This window comes from Melopsittacus undulatus, chromosome 3 (genome assembly GCF_012275295.1).
Source record: "Melopsittacus undulatus isolate bMelUnd1 chromosome 3, bMelUnd1.mat.Z, whole genome shotgun sequence".
Lineage (NCBI taxonomy): Eukaryota > Metazoa > Chordata > Aves > Psittaciformes > Psittaculidae > Melopsittacus > Melopsittacus undulatus.
In genome coordinates this window covers 38,194,414-38,217,678 of record NC_047529.1, presented here as the reverse complement: position 1 = coordinate 38,217,678, position 23,265 = coordinate 38,194,414, and the positions used below count along the sequence as shown (strand labels likewise).

The following is a 23,265-nucleotide window of genomic DNA, read 5'->3' as shown; positions in this document are numbered from 1 at the left end:
CCCCCTCTCTTTTACCCATCATACTTACCTCATCTGTGTTTTTGTCACGGACTTCCAGAGTATTTATATTTTATGTTGGTTTTCCTTTATTCTTTGAAGACTAATTATCTGATCACTAAGTGACTGAATTTCCTGATTTCCAGCCCTTCATATTCCTCTGCATGTAAGGCTTTGTCAGTGCAAAGCTGAATTGATGGATCTTTTTCTCAACAAACGCATAACAAAAATGGGTCTTTTTTATTTTGTTGCAGATTCTCAAGCAACATTTCGTTTCTTGATGTAAAACTTACAAAGTTATAAAAATAAAGTAGAAAGTATTACTATAACTATAATTGAGAACTCAATTATAAACTAAGTTTGTGAGAACTCAATTATAAACCAAGTTTGTATCAGCATGCTGTATCTTTTCTTTATGACTTTGGAGATGATAAATTACATTTGATACATGCTGACACTGAAGATCATAAATAAAATACAAAAACACACTCACACTAAATTTAATCAGAGTAGAGATAGTTCAGTGCTGAGATCCTTCCAAAATTTTCTTTGAACTCAAGAGGAGTTTGTCCTTTGGAAGATCCATTCACTAGACTCATGCCAATTTATTCAGCCAGGTATCCTTTATGCTGCAAAATAAAAGCTCAGGAACATTGGTGGATAAAGGGTTGAAGAGAAAGTCCAAAACCACTAAATATTTGGTTTGCTAAGGATGCCAAACAGGATGTTAGAAGTTAAGAGGCTGATAATAAAGTGTAAGTTAGACCTAAATGGAGTCACTGGTTTTTAGTTCTTTTGTGTCACTGGATCATAAATAGTGGAAAGATAACAGGAGCTTTTTAGTTGATACAGATTTATGCTATACTGGGATTATAATGTGGGTTTAGAAGTTTATAATACAGCTGGAAATGTTGTAAAGGATTTAACAGATCTTGCTCTGTAAATTTGGGAATTAAAAAAATGCACAGGAAATTTCTACTCAGACCCAACATCTGTTTTTTGGTGAGATCCCGTTTTGGCTTGTCCCACCTCCACCTCCTTCAAAGCCAACATATGGGCACAGTGATGTTCATTTCCTCTCTTGCCAGTTCAAGGAAAGAGATTTAATTTCAGACACCCCATGTGTCAAATCATCATTTTAAAATACATACATCTGAGATCATTCTTCGTAATTCATTTTCTCATTGCCTTGGCTGAGAGTGAAGATAAGTGAACTGCCCAAGATCAACTAGATCCAAATTTAATTCCTACTGAAATAAATGGGTTTGTCTCAGGTTTTAATAAAGATTTAATTTGAGGTTTGTGCATCTTCTAGCTCTAGTTTGGGTAAGGAAATCTTACAGTGCCTTATTAAGACTACTGTAAGACTTACCAGTTGGTCAAACATAGAAATTTTCATAAAGCAAAATACTTACTGCTCCTTATTAATCAAATTTTGTATATTTAAACTGTCTGACAAGGTGGCTAATAGATAGTAACAGTTGTGTCTGTAGTGGCTTGAATTACAAGTTTTTATTTTTTCACTTAGACTTGGCTTGAAGGTGGAATGCTGGGTACCTAGAATGAAGTTGCACTTATTTTCTCTCCATTTTAATGACAGGACCTTTTTTGGTGTTTCAGAGGAATAAGGTAGCTCCAATTCTTGCAGTATCTGTGTTGGAAGATTTGCTTGTTTATGTAAGTATGTGTTTGAATTTTAGTTTCTATGTGAATATCACACAGTGAGAAACTGGTGCAGTGTAAGTACAATCCAGAGATAAAGCTGAAATGAGTTCTTGTCACCTCTGCTCTTTCACAGCATAAATATTTGAGGTGTTTAACCAAGGTGATGATTCTATGAAATTTTAGGAATTGAAGGTTATTGAGATCCTTTGATGTGTCAAATGTGGAAGAAGTTATGTTTAAAGAAACAGTGGGGGGCTGTGGAAAAGTAGTTATTTAGTATTTCAGGCTGTGTTGAATTCCATTGTTTAGCTTCTCATTCATTTAACAAAAGTTAAATATTTTCTTTAGCATTCTTCTTTTCCCCAAAATGTATATTTTAAAAGATAAATGAAGTGTGAAAGAGAAATGTGTATTAAAGATGGTGTGTGGTATTGTGAACTTGCTGGGGAATGTGTACCACCTTAAAGTGTGCGCCGTTGCACATCACAATGCATATGTGGACCCTGATGTACAGTGTAATGAAATACTATGCACTCAGGCTTATCAATTAACCTCAGAAAATACTGGAATGTAAAAATATTAATTTTAAGAATGGAAATGAAAAGCTGTCAGACACAAATTTATAGGAAAAAGTTCTCTGGTTAGCTATTCCATCCATCTTCTGTCACTTGAAAAACTCATCAGGATATTGAAATTCTGAGAAATGTTGCTCTGTTGGCTGATCTGGAATTTCTGAGATAAGAGCATGTAATATGAGGCCTTTAGCTCCATGATCAAAATCAGGCTTTCATACTGTGCTAAATACCAGTAAAGCTAATTCAGCATTTTTTTTTTTCAGCAAAAGGGAAATATTTTATCACTGCTGTATTAATGGACAGTTGTATAGCCCTTTTGGGGCAGAAATGTCAAAATTGTGTACACACTTTAAGTAGTGCAGTGGAGATAAAAGTTTCTTCTATTTTGCAATATGTTGATAGTGACATAGGTTTTAATGAATAATAAAGAGTTTATGAAATATGAGAGTACAAACCAGATGCAGATGTTATTCTTCTATCTAGTCTTTTAATCAATCTCTCACTCCAAAGGAATCACAAAACTGATAAATGCATGATTCACATTTCAGGAAAATACTTTTAGAGAAAGTTATGAGGGTTGCTTCAGATGGCTTCAGAGGCTTTTACTGGGTTAGGCATAATAATTGATGCTGAAGATTCCAGTCGTAGTTTGGTACAAAATTCTAATGTTGCAAAGGATGAAAATGATGCTGCCAGGTTATAAGAAGGAAATTATAATTGCTGCCAGAATGCCAGCTGATACTATTTTTAGATAATTCCCTTGTTAAATTGAGATTTATGGTTTGATGTAAATGAATGAGTTACTCCAAGTGTTATATTGCATTTTCATTTCGTATTTGGATTAAATACATTTATGACAGTGATTCTCAACAGCTTTTGCAGAACAAAACTAAACAAAACAAAACAACCCCCAAAACCAACCCAGATTTATTACATGCAAAAACTGCTAAAAAGTGCATTGGTAAAAAAACCTCTGCTGGGTATACATTTCTTCTTTGCTTGGTTTTTGTTTGTTTTGTTGTTTTGTTTTTTTTTTTGTCCACAGATGTTAGCTGTTTTGTATGCGAATAAAGGTGTTAGTTTATGAGTTTCTTGGAGAAAAAAGTTTAAAGGCTTTGAGTGCATAAGATGTGTGGACTGAAGAGCCAGAGGACACTGGTGGAATGTTAGGTGAAACCCATAGGGAAATAATTCAACAGCAGCATCTGGAAAGGAACTGTATGTGGCTTTAGGGTTTACTTTTAATGCAGCTAGTTAAGATGAGATTAAATATAGGTGTTAGTATGTGAGAAATGGGGAAACAAGCTAAGTGATGAAGATATATCATGTGGAATACTGTTATTAGGCAAAAGATTTAACAGACTTCACAGCTGAATTTTTAATAGCCTAGAAACATAATTTGAGTTATATGTTGGCTTCATATAAACCAAAACAGTTTACATGGAGAAATTACTGGGAAAAGAGAAGGAAGAGGATAGGCAGGTTCCTTTGCCCTGCCATGTCTTAATGTTGCCTGAATGGTAAGAAGAAGGTGGAAAGTTAAGCTACTATGCCAGCTGGCTGTTGGCTCTACAGAGGGGAATCAACTGGTAAGAATTTTCTCTTGTCTCCCTGCTTTTTTTTGATATTTAGAACTTGATTCAATTGCTTAAGTATAATTGTCTGGTGCCATAAGAGATGTCATAAGGTACCTAAGATGGTTTATAGGGCTGGCAGATAATCAAACAAGACTTATGGGAGACCTCCATCCCCTTGCACAATAGCTGGAAGTCAAGTGGGATTCATCTCAGATGCACTAGTGCCTGTAATTTGCCACCTGATTTGCACCCTTACAACTTGGCTGAATTGTTTCATCACTGACAGTGATGAGGAGTGGCTTGCTTCAGCCAGCCATGCTTCCTTGCTGATGCCATTTAGGATGCCCTATAATACCCTACTTTACCTCCAGCTGCCAAAAAAAGCACAGGTCGTGTGTCCTACATGCTGTGTTTAGGATGCCTTAAGACGTTATATGTGAATATATAAATAGACTGTACAGGGATACCTAGCACACCAATAGACCTGTATGTGTGGATACCTAAGTTCAGGTGTCTTAAAGTCCAGTTGAATCCTGCCATTAAGAACATTTCAGGACATTTTGAGCTTAGTGAGTTGTATAGCTGGCTTGCCTTTTATTCCCTAAGTATTATTATCTATTATCAGTTTAGAGCAATCCTGTGGTCAACATTATGTTTCACAGTAAAATGAAAGTACAGCTAATGGTAATATTATTAGATATTTTTTACTTTCTGCTCAGTTAACACTGGCCCACTGCTGTTATTACCAGTTTTACAGCAATGCATATTTCTTTCTTATCTGTTGTACAACTTATTATCCAGAATATGGAGACTGAAAAAACCTTTCTAAATATGCAGTGTCTGGAAGTGGAAGCAATAAAAAGCCTAGTAAAACTTATTATTCTTTTTGCCACGACAACAGTCTTCTCAAGCAGTCTGAAGTGATAGGACCTCCTTTTTGTTTTGCCTTTTTTAGTTTCTCTAGTACCAATCAATTTTCTTTTGCTTGTTCCACTTTTTTCAGGTTTGCACAATTAGAACAAATTACAATCTTAATACATAACTACTTAATGTAATAAATTAGAAAGTTAACTGGTTCAGCAGAAGCTGTGGCATATAATTATGAGTACTTTTTAATAAACTTGTAAACCCCAATATTTAAAAAAAAAGTTTATTTTAAAAATAAGGCATTATATCTGTCTTTTTTTCTAAATTTCATATAAGCAAAATTTTCAATAGCTTTAATTATGACCAGTTAAATGGGCAGAAACTTATTTAAATATGTTCACACTTGACTGATTCAGTTGTGAAAACGGAACATTTTTGCAACTTCGAGAATCGTGCAGTGTTCAAGATACCATAATTTCCTTCCTACTGTTGGGAAGTTATTATGGTAACACTTTACAGATGTTATTTTTTCTAAAGAACTTTGTAAATTTAAAATTCTCCTGAAGGATGAGCTGCCAACAGTGGCTAAATAAATAACCATTGAACTACTGTCATTTTTATCAGTGTCTTTTGGGAAGAGAGCTATGGGAAACATAGCGGTGAGCCATCAGTACTTGCATTAAAGATTTCCTTGATCTTTTAGGCACTGCCTTTGGATGCAGAAGGTTGTTTAGATGACAATAGTAATTGAGAATAGTTGATTTACTTCCAACTTTTTACTTGAGTTCTTGAAGAACTATGCATAACTCTTATTTACAATGAGGTATTAAAGAGACTTACCTGATAAAGTGGATGGACTGGTTTGTCAATATATTAATTTTCCCCCTCCCCTTGATATCCCAAAGCATTATAAAGGGCAAATTATTTTCACATGTTGGTTTTGTAAGGATGATCATGCCTCTGCTTTTTCAATGTGTGTGGAAAAATACCACTCTTTCTGCCTTCTAGAATTCTGTCTTCAGTCTTGCCTGTAAAACACCATGCACACCAGAATACTATTACCATAAATAATAGTAAAGGAAAGTGTGGGAGGTTTTGGCTCCAGTGTCATCAGTATGCTGTTGATCTCAGTTCTCTGTATCCTTTTCTTCCAGCCCAGATGGCAGACTGTAATTGTTTTTCCAGGCTTTGACCAAGATAGGGATATGGATGAAAGTGAGTTGGCTGCAAATCAACTTGGTTAATGGAGAAATGCTGCTTGTTAACATTTAGGGAAATAGAAAAAGGTAATGTATATACCATGTCCTGAAAATACATTTTTAATTTTTGCTAAAGTGACTGGCTGTGTTGGCCTCTTAGTAACAACAGAGGCTCTAGTACCATTTATAGTTAATTGATTCCATTGTAACACAAGACTAACTGTGGTTGTCTATTCCTCTGCTACCACCTGACTCTAGTAATACATTCCTTTCATCATTAGTTTGCAAGTTATCTAAAACTGTCTGTAACTGCAGCACATTTGACTGCGTTTAGGTTGCATGATCTCTTAGATTTGACATTTTGTCCTGGGTTTAGCTATAACAGTTAGTTTTCTCCTTCCTAGTAGCGGGTGCAGTGTTTCGGCTTTACTCTGAGAACAGTGTTGATAATGCACCAATGTTTTAATTGTTGCTAAGTAGTGATTACTCTGATCATAGAATCATAGAGTCATAGAATGGTTAGGGTTGGAAAGGACCTTAAGATCATCTAGTTCTAACTCCCCTGCCATGAACGGGGGTGCCTCACACTATATCAGGTTGCCCAAGACTTTGTCCAACCTGGCCTTGAACACTGCCATGGATGGAGCATTTACCACTTCTTTGGGCAACCTGTTCCAGTGCCTCATCACCCTCACAGTAAAGAACTTCCTTATATCTAACCTGAACTTCCCCTGTAGAAGTTTAAACCTGTTACTCCTTGTCTTATTACTACTGATGAAGAGTCCCTCTCCGGCATGCTTGTATGACCCCTTCAGATACTGGAAGGCTGCTATGAGGTCTCCACGCAGCCTTCTCCAGGCTGAACAGTGCTAACTTTCTTAGCATGTGTTCATACGGGAGATGGTTAAGCCCCCTTATCATCCTTCTGGCCCTCCTCTGGACTTGCTTCAATAGCTCCATATCCTTCTTGTGTTGAGGACACAAGGACTTTTCAGTCTCATGCTCTGCCATTGAGGAGGGGCACAAGAAGCCGGGAGGAAGCAGAGAGAGGACACCTGACCCAAACTAACCAAAGGGATATTCCGTACCACAGCACATCATGCCCAGTACATAAACCGGGGGGAATCACCCTGAAGGACAGATTGCTGCTGTGGGCGATGAGCAATTGTATTGTGCAACACTTGTGTTTATTGATTTTTTTTAATTCTTTCCTTTTTTAGTTTCATATTCTCTTCCCTTGTTATTTCCCATATCATTATTATTATTATTATTATTAGTTTTATAGTATTAGTTTTGTATTATACTTTAGTTATTGGACTGTTCTTAATCCATACATTCATTCCTTCAATTTGCTTTCCCATCCTGCCTGGAGTGGCTGTGTGATTCTGAGTTACCAGCTGTGCTTAAACCACGACATACTTTTACTCAGACTTGTTCAATTCCATGTGCTCTACATGTGTTGAAAATAGCAACAAGTGTTTTTTAGAAGATTGCAAGTTATCAGTACTGATTCAGAAAGGTCAAACTCATCCAAGAGATTAACGTTTGAACAGATTTATTCTTCTTTGAGGTTATTAATGATTTTATGTAAAATATAAACATGAATATTGAAGAAGACATTTGTTTTCAAAGATTTTGAACAGTCTTTGGGCTTGATTTTGTCATGTAAAGCTACTGCTTATTTTTCAGAGCATCCAACATTGTGGCAGAGAACTGAATGTGGTTTACAGCTGCTTTTGGAACTAGCTGCTTCTTCTTTTAGACATCCAGTCCTCAGTTCCAGACATTCCCTTTTTGAAGGGTGGTCAGAACAGCAGTTTCTCTACCTGCACCTCCATGTGGAATTTTCTGATCCACTTGCGCTCACATTTGACAAATTTTAAGCCTTAGCCACCAGAAAAGTTTGCATGAGTCTCTACTGATATAGAAGAGGTTATTATCCTTGACAGTATAGTTAGAATGTAGCATGGACTGTCATGATTTTGATGATAACAATTTTAAAAAGGAAATATTATGCAATTCAAGCATTCTCATCTTTTACCTTTGCTTACTAAAGCAAAAGGCTTCTGGAAGTCAGTAACTGTCTTCACATCATAATAATTTTTATACATATTTTCCGGTATACTTTCACTGTCTTTTTTAGAGGGAGTTATGAAAATATTTGAAGAAAAATAAGAATCAAAACCAATAAAATGTGTAAAATAATAGATCTAGAATGTATGTACTTATATGCCTATATTTCCCCATAATATTTATTTCTAGTATATGAAATGATACTAGTAATTTTACGTAATAATGTTATTCATGTTCCTTTATGAATGTTTGTATTTTGAACAGGTAGTCTTAATAGATCTTTTATCTTTACCATTATGTAAGGTGAGAAATACAGCTTTTATTCATTTTCTATCCAGCAAAGCCATTACTGTGTACCTGAGATAAAACCACTGGTTGGGACCTCATTTCACTGCATCTGTGCTTTGCACAGTTTTGGGTGTTCAAAGAAATATGTGAAAAATTACAAAGCAACAACTTAATCAGAACTGAAGTTAAAGAATATAGGCTAGCAATTCATGGTTTTATATACTGGTTCTGGGAAAACTACATGCCCAATGCAGCATTTCAGTGTAGCTCTTCAATCTTGGAAGAAATATCGGTGCATTTGTGTACTTTTTAAATAATGGAGAGATCAAGAAGAACATCTAGTTTATGAAAAAAATGAGAAAGTCATAAAAATTACAGGATGATATTGTTGCAAGATCTGTGTGGTAACCCATGTAATTTGTTTGACTACAAATAGTAGTTTCAGAATGCATTCCGAATCTATGACGTGATAAAAAGTAATCCTTAAGTCTGTTACTTCTGAACTTGGCACTTCCTCACAAAACGGGAAAATGAGGAATAGTCTAAATATAGTCAGTCTAAGTTTAGTCTTTGATGTGATATGAGAAGTACAACAGAAAACAACAATCCTCTCATGTATTTAAAAAATTTATTAGTAAATAATTATAGAGTCATGCTTAAGCTTTTAAAATAAAAGTTAAGAGTAGACACCTCCAAACAGTATTCAAATATGTGAATCCCCTTTCAATTAAAAAAAAAAACCAAAAAAGCAAACAAAAATACCCCCCAAAAAACAACTAAAAAACTAGAGCTGTGGTTTCAGTTTATGTTTATTCATAGTTCAAGCTGAGTTCACGCGGATAGATGAGGCAAATTATATGTTTGAGGAAGTTGCAGGTTTTATATGCATCTCTGAGCAGCTGAGCACATCCACTGTAAAAAAAAGGGTAAACTGCAAATCATAGAAAACAATATTAAGCAGGTGTTTCACCCAAAGTATGTGAGACTTGACCTCTTGTGATCTAGTATAAAGGAAAACAGTCTGAGAAGTGAGGAATTCCTTCTCTTACTCCTTCTGGTAGACTCCTGCAGACAGAGATTAGAGTGATTTATTAACTCTGTAGCTCTTTTGGAAAATGCTATTTTGCGTTTGTCTTGAAAGGAGTTGATTATTTGATTTGCTACATCTTGTTGCATTTTGCTAAGACCTGGGAGACACAGCACAGTTAGAACACCTCTGGTGATCTCTGTGCAGTAAGTGATTTAGCAGCCTTGTGTATCGTGCCTCAGTTTTCTCTTTTATGAGCAGAGTCATGTTTGTGTATCAGACAGAGTGTTGTTACTGTTAGTTGGACTTTCATGTATTTTTTCACGTCAAGCCCGTGTTTGTTGTTTGAACAAGACATTATCCTTTGGGATTACTCTCATAGCATCTGATAACTGTAGTCTCCACTGGATAAGGAGGTGGTACAGCAGGGTCAAAAAGAGCTAATGCACAAAACAAACTTACAGATGTAGTTTATGACTGCTGCTGCTCTAGTCTGGAGCATGTGATATTTCTGTCCTTCATCAATAAAGTTTGTACTTACAGTGTGTCCTGGTTCGAGCAGTAGCAGTCATTTTTTCTCCTTCTTGGTAGCTGGTGCAGTGCTGTGTTTTGACTTTTGGTCTGAGAACAGTTGCTGATAGCAAGTATGTTTTGAGTTACTGCTCAAACGTTTGGTTTGTCCAAGGCCTTTTCTGAGCTCATGCTCTGCCAGGGAAGGAGGGAGGCCAGGAGGAAGGAGAGACAGGACACCTGACCCAGGCTAGCCAAAGAAGTATTCCATACCATAGCACATCATACCCAGGATGTTACCGGGAGAGACCCGGAAGGGCTGGAGCTCTGGGGGGATGGAGGAGGTATCGGTCGGTGCTAGGTCAGGTAGGGTGGGGTGAGTTATGGGTCGGTGGCTGGTGAGGTGTTGTATTCTCTTCATTTGTTATTGGCTTTATCATTATTGTTTGTAGTAGTAGCAGCAGTAGTGATTTGTTTTATACCTTAGCTATTAAACTGTTCTTATCTCAACCCGCGGGGGCTACATTCTTTGGATTCTTATTCCTAACTCTCCGGGAGCTGGGGGAGCAAGAGGGGGGAGTGAGTTGACGAGCTGTGCAGTTTGGTTTTAAACCACGACACAGTGCTAGCCATTAGCAACTATTACACTTTCTTTTTAGGTACAACTGACAAAAAGGAGCTAAAAGAGAGCTATGCAGTCTTCATTCTATTCCTAGTATGTACAACCTGTGGTAAAGAAATGCTTGAGGAGCATAGGAAGCTTAGGGTGGTAACAGGTAGGTCACCAGCCAGGGCGCAGTCCCACAGCAGCTGAGTCAGGTGAGCAGGCTAGGTCTAGAGGTGGTAGCTGGGTTCAAACAAGAGTCCAGGTCATTGGACAAGCTTCGAGATTAGAGCTGGGAGTGCAGGTCAGTGAACTGGGGCCAGGATTCAGTTCACTGACGGTAATCAAGATTGGTCATGTAGCCCACTGACAATCAGGTAGGCCCACAGTGGTGAAAGAGGTCCAAGATGAACCTGTAAAGTCAGTCCATGGGCCAAGAACTGATCAGTGTGACTGCTCTGTTTACAGAGGAGTTATGGGAAATCAAGGAGGCAAGAATTCAGTTGATCTGAAATGCTTCTAATGCGTAGCTTAGACAGAAGAATAAAAATCATGCCAGTTGTTCCAAAGAGATACCGTGAAACAGGAATTAGAATCCTCTTCATTGGACTGATCCTGCATAAATATCCATGTGTTCCATGTTTAAGGCTGCATGGAGACCTCATAGCAGCATTCCAGTATTTGAAGGGGGCCTACAGGGATGCTGGTGAGGGACTATTCATTAGGGACTGCAGTGACAGGACAAGGGGTAATGGGTTGAAACTTAGACAGGGGAAGTTTAGATTGGATATAAGGAAGAAATTCTTTACTGTGGTGGTGGTGAGGTACTGGAATGGGTTGCCCAGGGAAGTTGTGAATGCTCCATCCCTGGCAGTGTTCGAGGCCAGGTTGGATGAAGCCTTGGGTGATATGGTTTAGTATGAGGTGTCCCTGACCATGGCAGAGGGGTTGGAACTAGATGATCTTAAGGTCCTTTCCAACCCTAACTATTCTATGATTCTATGTTGCCTTTCATATACCTGGAAAACTTTTGATGCATAAGGTATCAGTGGTTGTTGGCATATTTTGGATTTAAATGATCTGCTACAGCAGGGAATATTACTTCCTCTCTCCTATGTATTTATCTGTATTCTAGTTTTCCAGGGAGGAAGATCTTGGAGGCAAAAAATGAAATGCGACAGCAGGATGGATTGGGAATCACATCAGCAAGGAAAGGTGAAAACTTAATTTAGAATTATGAAAAGAATGCGTCACCTACAGAGCTCTTGGAGAAACTCAAAAGAAAACATTAATTAAGTCATAGGTAGATGTCTACAACAGCTGAAGTTCCTGTAGCCACTGCCAACCTAGGACAGGACTCAATTGCCTAAACATAGGTGCCTAGTGCCATTTGAAACACATAGGATATATTTGACACCCTTATGAGACAGGCATATCCCATAAACTGTAGAATGCATAAGAGACCTACTCTTTTCTGGAGTGGTATTCAGTCCCCAAGCAGTTATACAGACCTGGCTATTGGGATCATCAGCCACTAGCTGTGAACCATAGGGTGACCTGAATTATTCTTTATCAACCATATTAAATAAAGATTAAATAGGTTTGAAATGAGACCTACAGTAACAGTAAAGAGATGAAGTGGGACCCATGCCCTTCCTGAGCAGCAACACTTGGAGGCAAGAACTCTTATGATACTTATAATGTCTCTAGGAACATATGTTTAGACAGCAGGAATGAGCAGAGGTTTCTTAACCTTGCACTGAATACGACTCTTAAACCTCAATTTCTGTCGCTTTGGAAGACCTATTCTAAAGGATTTCCAAAAAGAATAGTAATATATAGATGGTATTTAGCTTTTTTAAATTTATAACTGTATGTCCATGAGTAGTGTATTAACTAGAGTATGATTTTCTAGTTTTGTGTAATAATATTATTCTTAGCAACATTTTCTTACAATCTCTGGAGCATTTTCTATTAATGTCATTTGTTACCTTTTGCACTATCAGTTCATCAAAATTTTGTTCACTTGATAGAATTCTTTTTATAAAATACTAATTTCTATTTTCTAAATAAAATGTTTTTTTATTATTATTTGTTCATTAATATTATTTGCACTTTATGACCTTTGTCCTTACTATTGAAGTCCTCTTTGTAAACAGGATTAGATCAGACATCTGGCCACTCAGCAGCATAAACATTTATAGTTTAGTTGAATTTCCCTGTGTTTTAAACCATATTTCTTCTGTTTTCTTATGAATGGCTTGTATTTTATTGTAAATAGCCATGCAGCACTTTAATGAGTGGACTAGCAGATTACATTAGAATTTAATAATTAATGGAAATGACAGTAGAAATGTTAGTGCTATTACTTTACAATAGAAATCCCTACAATTAATTCTCAGTCAGTTCAGATAATCTGATATATGTAAATCACTATGCTATCATGAGCTCTCAAAAGCCCTCTAATAAAAGTTGTAAGCACATTCAAATTAAATGAGAAGAGGTGGACTAAAGTAATACCAGTAGGTGGTGATCCCCAGTATAAGAGAGACTTAGACATACAGGAACAGATCCAGAAAAGGGCCATGCAGATGATTAGCAGATTGGGGCATCTGTCATATTGGGAGATACTGAAAGAACTGAGACTGCTTAGCCTAGAGAAAAGAAGGCTCAGGAGGATCTTATCAGTATGTACAAATACCTAGGGGGGTGAATAAATAAGGCAAAGTCAGTGAACAGCACAAAAGGCAATGGGCACAAACTGAAGTACAATAAATTCCATTTAAAGATCAGAAACGTATTTTTTTACTGTGAGGGTGGTTAACACTGGAACAGGGTGCCCAGGAGTTTCCACCCATGGTGATGCTCAAGACCCAGCTGAACATGGTTCTGGGCAACCTGCTGTTGTTGATCCTGCTCAGAGCAGGGCTGGTTAAACTAGATGATCTCCAGAGGTCCCTTTTGACCTCAGTGATTATTTGGTTTGTTCCAGGTAAGTTAACTCTGCATTTAACTAATTCAATTCTCTAGTGATTTACTCACATTTCATATCTTGCCTTCCTATGGATTATCTCAATTTGACTGAATTCTTTTCTGAAGCAGAAAGTCCAACACTAGACACAGAATTTCTACTGATTGAGTGGCAGGTTACTGTTTTATTTATGACATTCCTGTTTATAGCCTAGAATTATATTTGCCCTTTTTTTTTTTTGAAGTGCAGGTTTGTTTTTTAATTTCTTTTTGCTTGAGAGCAGAATGTTGCAGATTCATATTTAGTCTGTTATTTGCTTTAACATCCCAGTCCTTTTCTATAGAACTATTTAGTCATGTACTCTCAATCTACTATCTTACAAAAATCTGGTTTTGGAGTGTCAAATTTTTGAAAATGGAGAAATAAGTATAATGGAATTTGTGAAGGATGACTTGCAAAAGTAGTCGATTTGCACCAGATAAAGTCAGGATAGTGCTAAGTGTTGTATTATGTTTTGCTTTTTGTTGAAATTTGTCAGATTTATTTCTCTAGTATGTCAATGGAATTTTGATTTCTAGTTCTGTTATCTAAAGCACTTGCAACTGCTTTGATTTTGATATTTCTATGATATAATTCAGTTCATGAATATACAATGTTATAATAAGAAGAGTTTACTTACTGAAAACTTCCCAAAGGCTAATGAGTTTTTTTGCTAGTCATGGCCTGTTACTATGAACTGTTCTCCCAGTGGTCATGTCAGCAGTGCACAGCAGAAATTCTAGGATGAATACTCAGTTTATTTTTACTGAGGGATATTTACCAGGTGTGTCACTGTTTTTTGAATATCTATTATTTATATTTCATAGGTGATTCTTCTCCATTTTCTCCCTAGTTAACTTGGGAATGAATATGTTTTATGTCTGCCTTTAAGTAGCATGAACTATATAAATGAGTCTCTGCAATATCACTTCAGTCATGATTTGATTATGTACTAAGATTTTCATTTCTTCCTGTTCATTTCCTCTGTGTCTTGTAAAGTTTAGAGACACCTATGTGTTCAGAAGGTTGACCACTCTTTTTTCTCCTTCCAGCAATTGTACTATTTATCTCAGAGCCTTCACCCACATTTTGGACATTTGTCCATGTCACTGCACATATACATGTGGAGATATGATGCCACCTCCCTGCTGACCTTTGTTTAAAACTACTCTCCTGAGTAATTTGTGCAAGATGGACCTACCTTTGTTCAGTTGTCCTCTGTGCCGGAACACCACCTTGTGGAAAAGGAAAACAGAGCTTTATCTTTTCTTAGAAAGATTGAAAAGACCTGAACCCCCAATATTCTTCTCCCTTACCTTTGGGTCCTTTCAATCACTTTTGAGCAGCTCTGGGCAATATTTGCCAGTGCCATTAGTGGCCATATGAATGAGCTGCATGGAATAAAAATCAGAAGGCTGAAGATACCTCAGCACCTTTACTATAAGTAGTGAAGCAGTGACAGAGCTTAAAAAAGTGTGTTTATTTAATTTGATTACATTTATGGTTATGTTAAGGAGATTATATTGCTTTAATTAAGGGTTACAAGGATTTCTATAGTAAACTTGAATTTGAAGCTATTTATAGCTCAGAGAAAGTGTTTCCATACAGAAATTTGGCATTCAGTGTCTCAAGCTGAATGGTATGGTTTTCGTTTTTCTGTTTTTTTAAAAAAGACTCTTTGGCTGCATTCTGTTTTGAGGGAGGCAGTTTTTTGTGGTTTTATGTGCTTTTTGTTCTCCATTGGCAAGGCTTGATACATGGAAAAAACAAATTTTCCAGGCTCTTGGCCTTTTATGTCAACTATTTCCTTTTCGATATTTCAAACATTATACCTCAGTAGTCATTACTTTTTAACAGAGCAACTATATAATTCAATAAGCAAATACCGCTAAGTATCTACCATAACTACATTTTATACTTTGTTACATAAAAATAATTCATGTAATATAATTTTGTAAAGATTTTTTTCTCAAACAAAATTATTTACCTGACATGTTTAGTGTTTAATGTGTATTTCTGTAAGGTTCATAATTTTTTGGATTCTCTTAAAATATAGCAACTACTTTTTGCTTTTCTATTTATTTCTGTTTATTATTTGTAGACTATTTAATGCCATACATGAAGGTGCTGAGATTCTCAAAGTTAGTTTTATTGTTGGTTCTGTAAATCCTTCCTTTTACCCTAGGGCATGATGCACATTTGGAATCCCCTGGTTAGAGTTCAGAGAACTTGATCACTGGGTTCATGAAGCCCAAGTTTTGATTAAAGGGCTAATGCCATCCGGATAGCAAGCAGAGAAGTGTTTAAATTCTGCGTAAGTTCTTAAAGACTTCTGAATCGAGATGGCATCAAGCCTGGCACAGAATGTGACTGATGGCTCAGGTAACTTCAGCTGTGCTTCAGCTTATGGCCAAATATTCTGCAACTGTGGCACTGTGATCAGACCTCCCAAAAATGCAGGGAGTTTCTTTTTTCTTCCCAACAACTTTGTCAAGTGTATATCTCCAGTGTCTTGGAAGAATGTCCTAACAGCTAGTTACTGAACATTTATAGGACAGATGAGATTAAGGTGAAGAGATACTCCTTTACTCCTCTGATTCAGCTTGGGCCACAGAATAGAAAAATGCTAGAGTCATCTAAGCAGAAGATGGTACATGCATTCTGTAGTTTGTAATTTGTTTCTGACTTTTATTCAGTGATTATACATTGTAAAATACATGAATAATACATAGGGGTCTGAACCTAGGTATTCTGCCTCTCTTTTACTTCTTATCTGAGGCTCATCAATGCAGCACAAGAGAAATTATTAGTTATGCTGGGGAGAAGGATGATCAGAACAGAGCAATCAATGTGCTTTAGGTGAAACTAGATGAAATTCAATGCAAAGCAAGACTATTCTAGACTTAGAGCGTAGAGTCCAAGCAAGGTGTTTAAGCTGTTAGTTCATCATCTTGAAGAATGTAAGGATTTGTCTGTAGTACTGCCTTGATTTTCCACTATGTGGCCCTTGTGAGAGTCATCCTGTCCATGGTTATCAGTGTTTTCAAAAACAGTGAATTCAAGTTGGGCCTGCTTAGTAGACAGGAAGTCTATAGAGAAAATTAGGAGGTGAGAGGCCTGGACTATGGCTCAAAGAGATTGTAGGCCTGTTATATTACAGATGGAGAATAAGAATGAATACATGAGTGCCATTCTGCAATGTCCCTTCCAAACTTCTTGTCCCCTGTGAAATCCAAGGGCTGCAGACACCCCTGTGAATGACTCTGTGAATGTGCTGTAGCTGTGTGAACTGTTCTGTAAAGACAGGTACAGATCTTTGATTACAGATGAAGTTTTACCACAGTAAGAACTGAATAGGATTTACAGGATTTGGCCTAGAAATTGAGTATTTTTTCCACCAAAGTTTTATATAAATTTTTCATGCTGTAAATTAAGCTTTGGTTCACATAATCTATTTTACCTTATTCCTTACCACCCCTCCCTCCCACCCCCCACCCCGTCACAGTTTTACTCATAGTGCAGCTGGGGCATTTGTCTTGTAACAAGAAGGATCTGATAATCATGAAATGACACAGATTTATGCCCGCAGTGCCGAAGCAGTGCCATATTTGTGAAAATAACTTAGGAGAAACAATGTGCAGCAGATGTGAAGGTTTTACCTTCACATTTAAGTAGGTTTATACTGTCAGCGAGTGTGGGCTTAGTACAGCCTGACAGTTTTAACTTACCAGATGTTCCATGTGATCAAATAGATACTGTACAGCTGTTTCCCATTCTTTCTACTGGGCTCAGATAAATACAAAGTAAATGCTCCAGAATATGTTTACTGTATTTTGGCTAGTGCTGCAGAGAACATACTTTTATCTATAGGCACCAATAATGCAGGAGAAACCAAAGATGCTGCAGGAAGGCTCATTTTCTGTTACTGTGAGGAAAAATTAGCAGCCATTTGGTTGAAAGAACTTTGATGATACTAGCTGGGGAGGGATGAAACATAGGTTTTTCATTTTTTGTGGATGATGTGAGATTAGTTGCCATATTTATGCACTGCAAAAAGTGACTTCTGATCTCTGGGCAAGGTCTGACTGCAGGCTGGAGCTGTCCACCTGGGCTGACTGTCGTTTTTCCAGTGGTGTTTAACTCTCAGGGAAACTGGTGGGTGCAGTGGGAGCAGCCATCCCATAGGTAGCTAAACTAATCCCAGCGTTGGCTATCAACACTGGAATGGAGACCTATCTCCTCTGGGCACAGACAGCTTGCCCCAACTGGCCATTTGATGTGTTTTTCAAGACATGAAGCTTCTGGGGGTCAGTCTAAGCAACTACTCTCAACTGTATCAGGACTTAAAGGCCCAGGTTACATGAACTGCCACACCTGTCAACTTAATCCAGTAACAGAGCAGCTAAAAAATAAAAAACAAAGTTTCATTTCCCTTCACCTGCTTTTTTGCTTGTTTCTCCTTCCTCCCTCTCCAACTCCCTGTGCTCTCCTTAGCCCCTTGACCTTACTGCTGCCTTCCTTCCCTCCTGTCACTTCCAGTCTCCTGACTTTTTACACCTGGGAAAGTCTTCTTCTTGTCCAGGGGCCATCTTTGTTCTCCTTTAAATCCTTCTTTAAAACCATCATCCTCAGGCAGAGGATTTACTTTCATCTTTCATTAATAATCTCTTCAATATTTCTTGATTGCTCTGTTGTTTTTGGATTTATAGCCTAGTCTTGCAAATGTTTACAGGCAAATAACTGTTCGGGTAAATTGAGAACATTCAGGTAGAAGTTTGGAGGACTGAGTTGTTCATTGATAAGCTTTTTGAAATGGGAATATTTCTCACTCTGTAAAACACAGTGTTCATTTATGATTCTTTATAATTGTTATAATAAACATTTGTGGCTTCAGAGGAGCACTGGAACATGCACGTGGATAACTTTGGCTTTTAACTTTTACTCCCTAACTCAAGGTGCAGAACATGTTCTCAAAGATTTTTAAAGCCCACGAGCAAACTTAATGTTAATGATATGACTTTATGCCTAGAATCATATGAGAAGACAGGTACAAGCTGTACCTTTGATCTTGGTGACCTTCATTGTTTTGTGTTTCAGTATTGATTTTTCTTTCAGGAATCTCAAGCATCTGGACTGCCTGCGTACGTAAAGATTGTAGAAGTTGGGCCAAGAGATGGATTACAAAATGAAAAGGTAATTTTCATATGTTTTTTTGTTTTGTTTTGTTTGTTGGTTTTTGTGTGTGTGTGTTGTGATATGGATATCAGTGTTATTTTCATTGTGTAAATCATACATGCTGCTAATCATGTTTTTTCTATTATGTGCTACAAATATATTTATTTTTATATTAGTAACTGTTTTGTATATTAGAATAAAAGTATTACTATGTAGGCAGGTGTTAAATAATATAATTTCTTTCTATACTTGGTTAACTAGCCTCTCTGTTGCTCAACTGCCATATCTGATTCTGGAATTTGTCTTGTCAGTCAATAGCATGTCGTGACATAATTGGTAATGCAATGAAACACTGGCTATCATCATAGTAGTTCAAGCTTCCTTCTTCATCTTCACTTCTTTCATGCTGGAAGTGCTACTATAGCAGGAATAGTACTATAGGTTTTGTCATGCTTCCTCCTGAACGGGCATGGAGAAAAAGAAATTGCTCTTTTGATTTTGATATTACTTGCCTGAAGTGTGGTAGAGAAGCATGGAAGAAGATTAAAAGAGATGTAAAATAGGGTGCATGTATCAAAACAGTCATCTGTTTCCACAAACAGGCGGATAGGTGAATAGTTTTGCATATATTGGTGTGCTGATATCAAAGATGTTAATAGTATTAAGAGAATGGAATTACTCTGTCTCAGCTCTGGAGCTTTCTTCCGTCCATTTTTCTCTGGTTGGACTATTCTGTGTTACTATTTTTGTTGCTTCTTTGCTAGGTTGGTGTTTGGATACTAAGAATTAGTGAGGCCAGATCTATAACCTGTTGCAGTAGTTATAAAAGTGCTTTCTCATTCTTTTGTGGTGGACAAAAAAGGGAGTAGGATCATGTATACTGCCTGATGCTTTCCTTATGCAGTAGCTTCCTACTATCAGGAAACACTACAGTTATGGTATAATATATGAATATAGTTCATTATTTTAAAAAATACAATTGTTTATGTACTGAGAATATTTCATTTACAAAAGTTTCTTACTAAATGAAATACTGTACTATAGTCTGTCTCCATGTCCATAGGTGATAGTCCCAACTGATATCAAAATTGAGTTAATCAACCAGCTTTCCAAAACTGGCCTTCCTGCAATAGAAGTGACTAGTTTTGTTTCATCCAAATGGGTGCCTCAGGTATGTAAAATCATCACCATTTAGAACTATTTCCATTTATGTTTAAATGCCATTACATGCTGTGGAGTTTTCCAGTAGAGCATAGCCTGTATAATTATACAAGAATCAGATACTGTTGTCAGATACAAATTAGGCAGCTTTCAAGTTTTATGCTTTTATTTAGGTTGTCTGAAGTTAGGATAATTATTAAAAAGCAGTCAAAATTGAAGAAGAACCAGTAAGCTGTGCAGAAAGCTGCTGAAATCCCTAACTTAGCAGCAGCAAGAGCAGGTTGCTCCAGAGGGGAAGGCGAAAAGCCAAGAATGGTAACAAGGGAGCCAAGACTGTAGCCTTGTTGACTAAAGGGCAATCCAGCAGTTTGAGAGCAGTGCAAATCTGGTGAGGGTAACCAGGGCAGCCAAGAGTATACACACTCAGGTGAGTTCAGAGTGATGCAGACGTTCCCAGATAAAGCCAGGAAGTCAAGTCTGGTAGACGTAGTCAGAATCCAGTCAGTAATGTACATGGCAAAGCATGGGCTTTGCTCTTGCTCTGCAACTGTGTTATTTCTCAGGCAGGGAGGGAGCATGAGAGTGTCTCAGCTTAAAAGTTGCTGTGAAGCAACTTTTGCTATGAAGTTGAGTGAAAGGGGAGGGAAGGCCATGTTAAGACTCCTTAACAGAGCTGTTTTGGGAAGCCTTTGCTGATCCACTTTCCAGCTTTTTTTGATGAGCTCCAAGGCTCACTGAAGCTTCTCAAGTTGCTGTCTTATCAGTGAGCTGGTCTGGAGTGCAGGAAGCTAAACTCTTCAGTGGGGAGCACTGCTGGCCTGATCAACAGAAATACTAGGAGTACAACTTGTCATGATTGCTACATAGGGTATATGTGTGTGTATGTGCAAGGGACAGTAGTAAATGGGGAGTGAGAGAATTGGTCACAGGATGCTGAAAGGGGTTAAGAGGTGTGGGGATGATAGATTAAAATTGTGAGTAAAGTGCAACTGGGATAGAGGATACTGAATGTAGCTGTAGTGATAAAGATTCAAAAATATGAAGCAGTTGGGATGCAGAGTACTGAGTTTGAATATCCAGATGAAGGGCATTGAGGCTGATCTCTGGGAAATAGTCATGGTGGAGGGGACTTCTTGTGGAAACAACATCAGTTCAGAGATCCAGAGCAGGAAAACTTAGATGCTTGTGCAAACTGCATAAACTTTCCACAAGTGCTCCCTAGCACCAAACCAGGTGAGCAGACTCCACAAGCCTGTGAAGCTTGAGTCTGCCCCAGACACCAATTTTTGAATGTTTGCTGCACTTGGTATATTTCTGTGTATCTATCCACCATGTGGTACTCCTTTTTGAGTTTGCTCATAAAAGGGCAATGACTTTTTGCAATTAATAATACAGAGAAAATACAATCAATTATAATGTCAGACGGTGGAATGGAAGCAAAGAAAGTACTTGTGCATTTTATTTTGCTGTTTATCTCTGTAAAAATTCAGTTATAACTTTTATATGGGTCTGAATCATGGCTTATCTACCGCCATCACCTGTGACTCCTCGAATGCTTTCATCAGTGCTGGCTCTGTATAGTTCTAAACATCCATTGTGTCAAACGTTACTGTCCTTGAACAGACAGGGGTCACCAATATCAAGGCCATATTGCTGAAACTGCAGCTGTGCTGGGCAGCGCATGTCTCTAGGATGAAGGATCATCGCCTCCCTAAGATTGTGCTTTACGGTGAACTTGCCACCGGTTGCTGCAAGAGAAGTGTCCCAAAGAAGAGATATAAGGACTCCCTGAAACAATGCCTTAGCCTTGGCCATATTGACTATCATCAGTGGTCCACCTTGGCCTCCAATCAGGAGACTTGGAGACACACTATACATAATGCCGTTGCCTCCTTCGAGAACACACGCAGAACTAGTCTTGAGGAGAAAAGACAATGTAGAAAGAATCGCGTCCCTCCTATACCACCCAAGGAGACCTTTTGTTGTGCTTTTCGCAACCGGATTTGCCTATCCCACATTGGCCTTTTTTAGTCATCAGTGTGCTTGTAGTAAGCGTGGGTAAAACCCTTCCCAAATCTATGTTTGCAAAGTCAAGCCATGATGATATACTCTGTAGCTCCTGTTTGTGCAAAATTATTTCCTGCAAGTAAGAAATAAGTCAGTACTTGTCTATATAATTTAAACTAATTCTCAAGAAATTACGTTTGTTTGCACAGAAACATTTAAGTAATTATGTGTTTAGTAAGGACTGCCCAAGTTATTTATATAATAAAACATGAAATTAATTCGAGAAATACTTTGATTTTTAACATTGTTTATTGCACATCTTTTGTCCAAATATATATAAAGTTTGTCTATTCTAAACTGAGAATACATCCTGGGACTGGACTGTATTCCTCTGGGAAAAACAGTAAAATCATACTTTTTCTTATTCATGAATTAGCAGAGCAAATTGTTCAGCACTCTGAAGGACTCCTGATTTATTTCAGTGTTCTTGGGATCACTAAGGAAGGGTCTAAAGAAAGGATGAAAGGAAAAGCAAAGACCAACAATGCAGAATTTCTTTGGTGTCGATGTAAGCGCAATGATATTGCGTCCTTTAAAAGTGACTAGGCTAAGTTTTTCCAAGTGCCATCAAACTTTGGCAGTTACAGCAGCAGAGAATAATGTAGGTTTTTAAATGTTAGAAGAAAAAGTCTAAAGCAAAGGTGGATTTCTTCCTTTCTAGTTTAATTATTTCCTTTTCCTGTGAGCCATTAGGAGTACCAAATTTAGCAGAGGTTTGTCAGTTTTGGAAAAAAATGAACAGTCTTTTCTTATCTTAAATTCATGTCTGAATACTTTATCTTAATGGCTTAATTTGTGTTTAAAATGTTTTTTATTTAAAAGATAAGATTGTGTTGCTTTGATAGGGAATGCAGTCTCGACTTCGTCTTTTCTTTGCTCCTTTTTTCTTTTCATAGGTCATGGGAATAGAATTCATGGTTATGTTTAGATCATTCATTCACTTATTTCTTTTTTTAGTATTTTAAAGCTCTTTTATGGTTTCCCATCCACTGTTTATCTTGGCACAGATATTTTTACTGAAAAAAACTAAAAAGAAAAGGTTTTACAGTAGCGAGGTGCCATATAAAACAGGATCCCACACCTATAACCTAAATGGCCAAAAATTATAAATACCTACCATTAGAAAGTTTATTTTTAAAGAAATTTGGAAAATAAAATATTTTATTACAATTTGAAACCTTATAACATGCAATATGTGTTAAAATAGGATTTTACTTACAGGAAAAATGGTAGCGAGACAAATGTAATATGTATAATGTTATTTGGATCTGGCAGGTTTATACTGTGGTGGCTTTATACTGGTTAAAAAACTGTCATTTTTGTTTTTTAATGTATTTTAAGTCAGGCTATAATTTCAAAGTGTGGAATTAGTTCCTGCATTTACCATTTAATTAATCATTTGGTTTCAAACATTGTTCCTTGCCCTGAGAAATGTAGACATTATTTTCATTAAATTAAGGAATGAAAAAT

General features: G+C 37.2%; 1 protein-coding gene across 5 annotated transcripts in view; it reads left to right on the top strand.

Annotated features, from left to right (window-relative positions):
* HMGCLL1 (3-hydroxy-3-methylglutaryl-CoA lyase like 1) overlaps window positions 1-23,265 on the top strand; it is a 132,329-nt gene that overhangs the window by 58,104 nt on the left and 50,960 nt on the right. For 2 of the 5 annotated variants that reach the window (XM_031052673.2, XM_005153192.4), the window contains exons 2-3: window positions 18,508-18,585; window positions 19,631-19,738. In XM_031052673.2, coding sequence (XP_030908533.1) covers window positions 18,508-18,585; window positions 19,631-19,738 — 186 coding nt within the window. Of the gene's footprint in view, window positions 1-11,517; window positions 11,598-18,507; window positions 18,586-19,630; window positions 19,739-23,265 lie in introns of all 5 variants that reach the window. The other 3 variants (XM_031052675.2, XM_031052674.2, XM_031052672.2) reach the window with 2 other exon arrangements.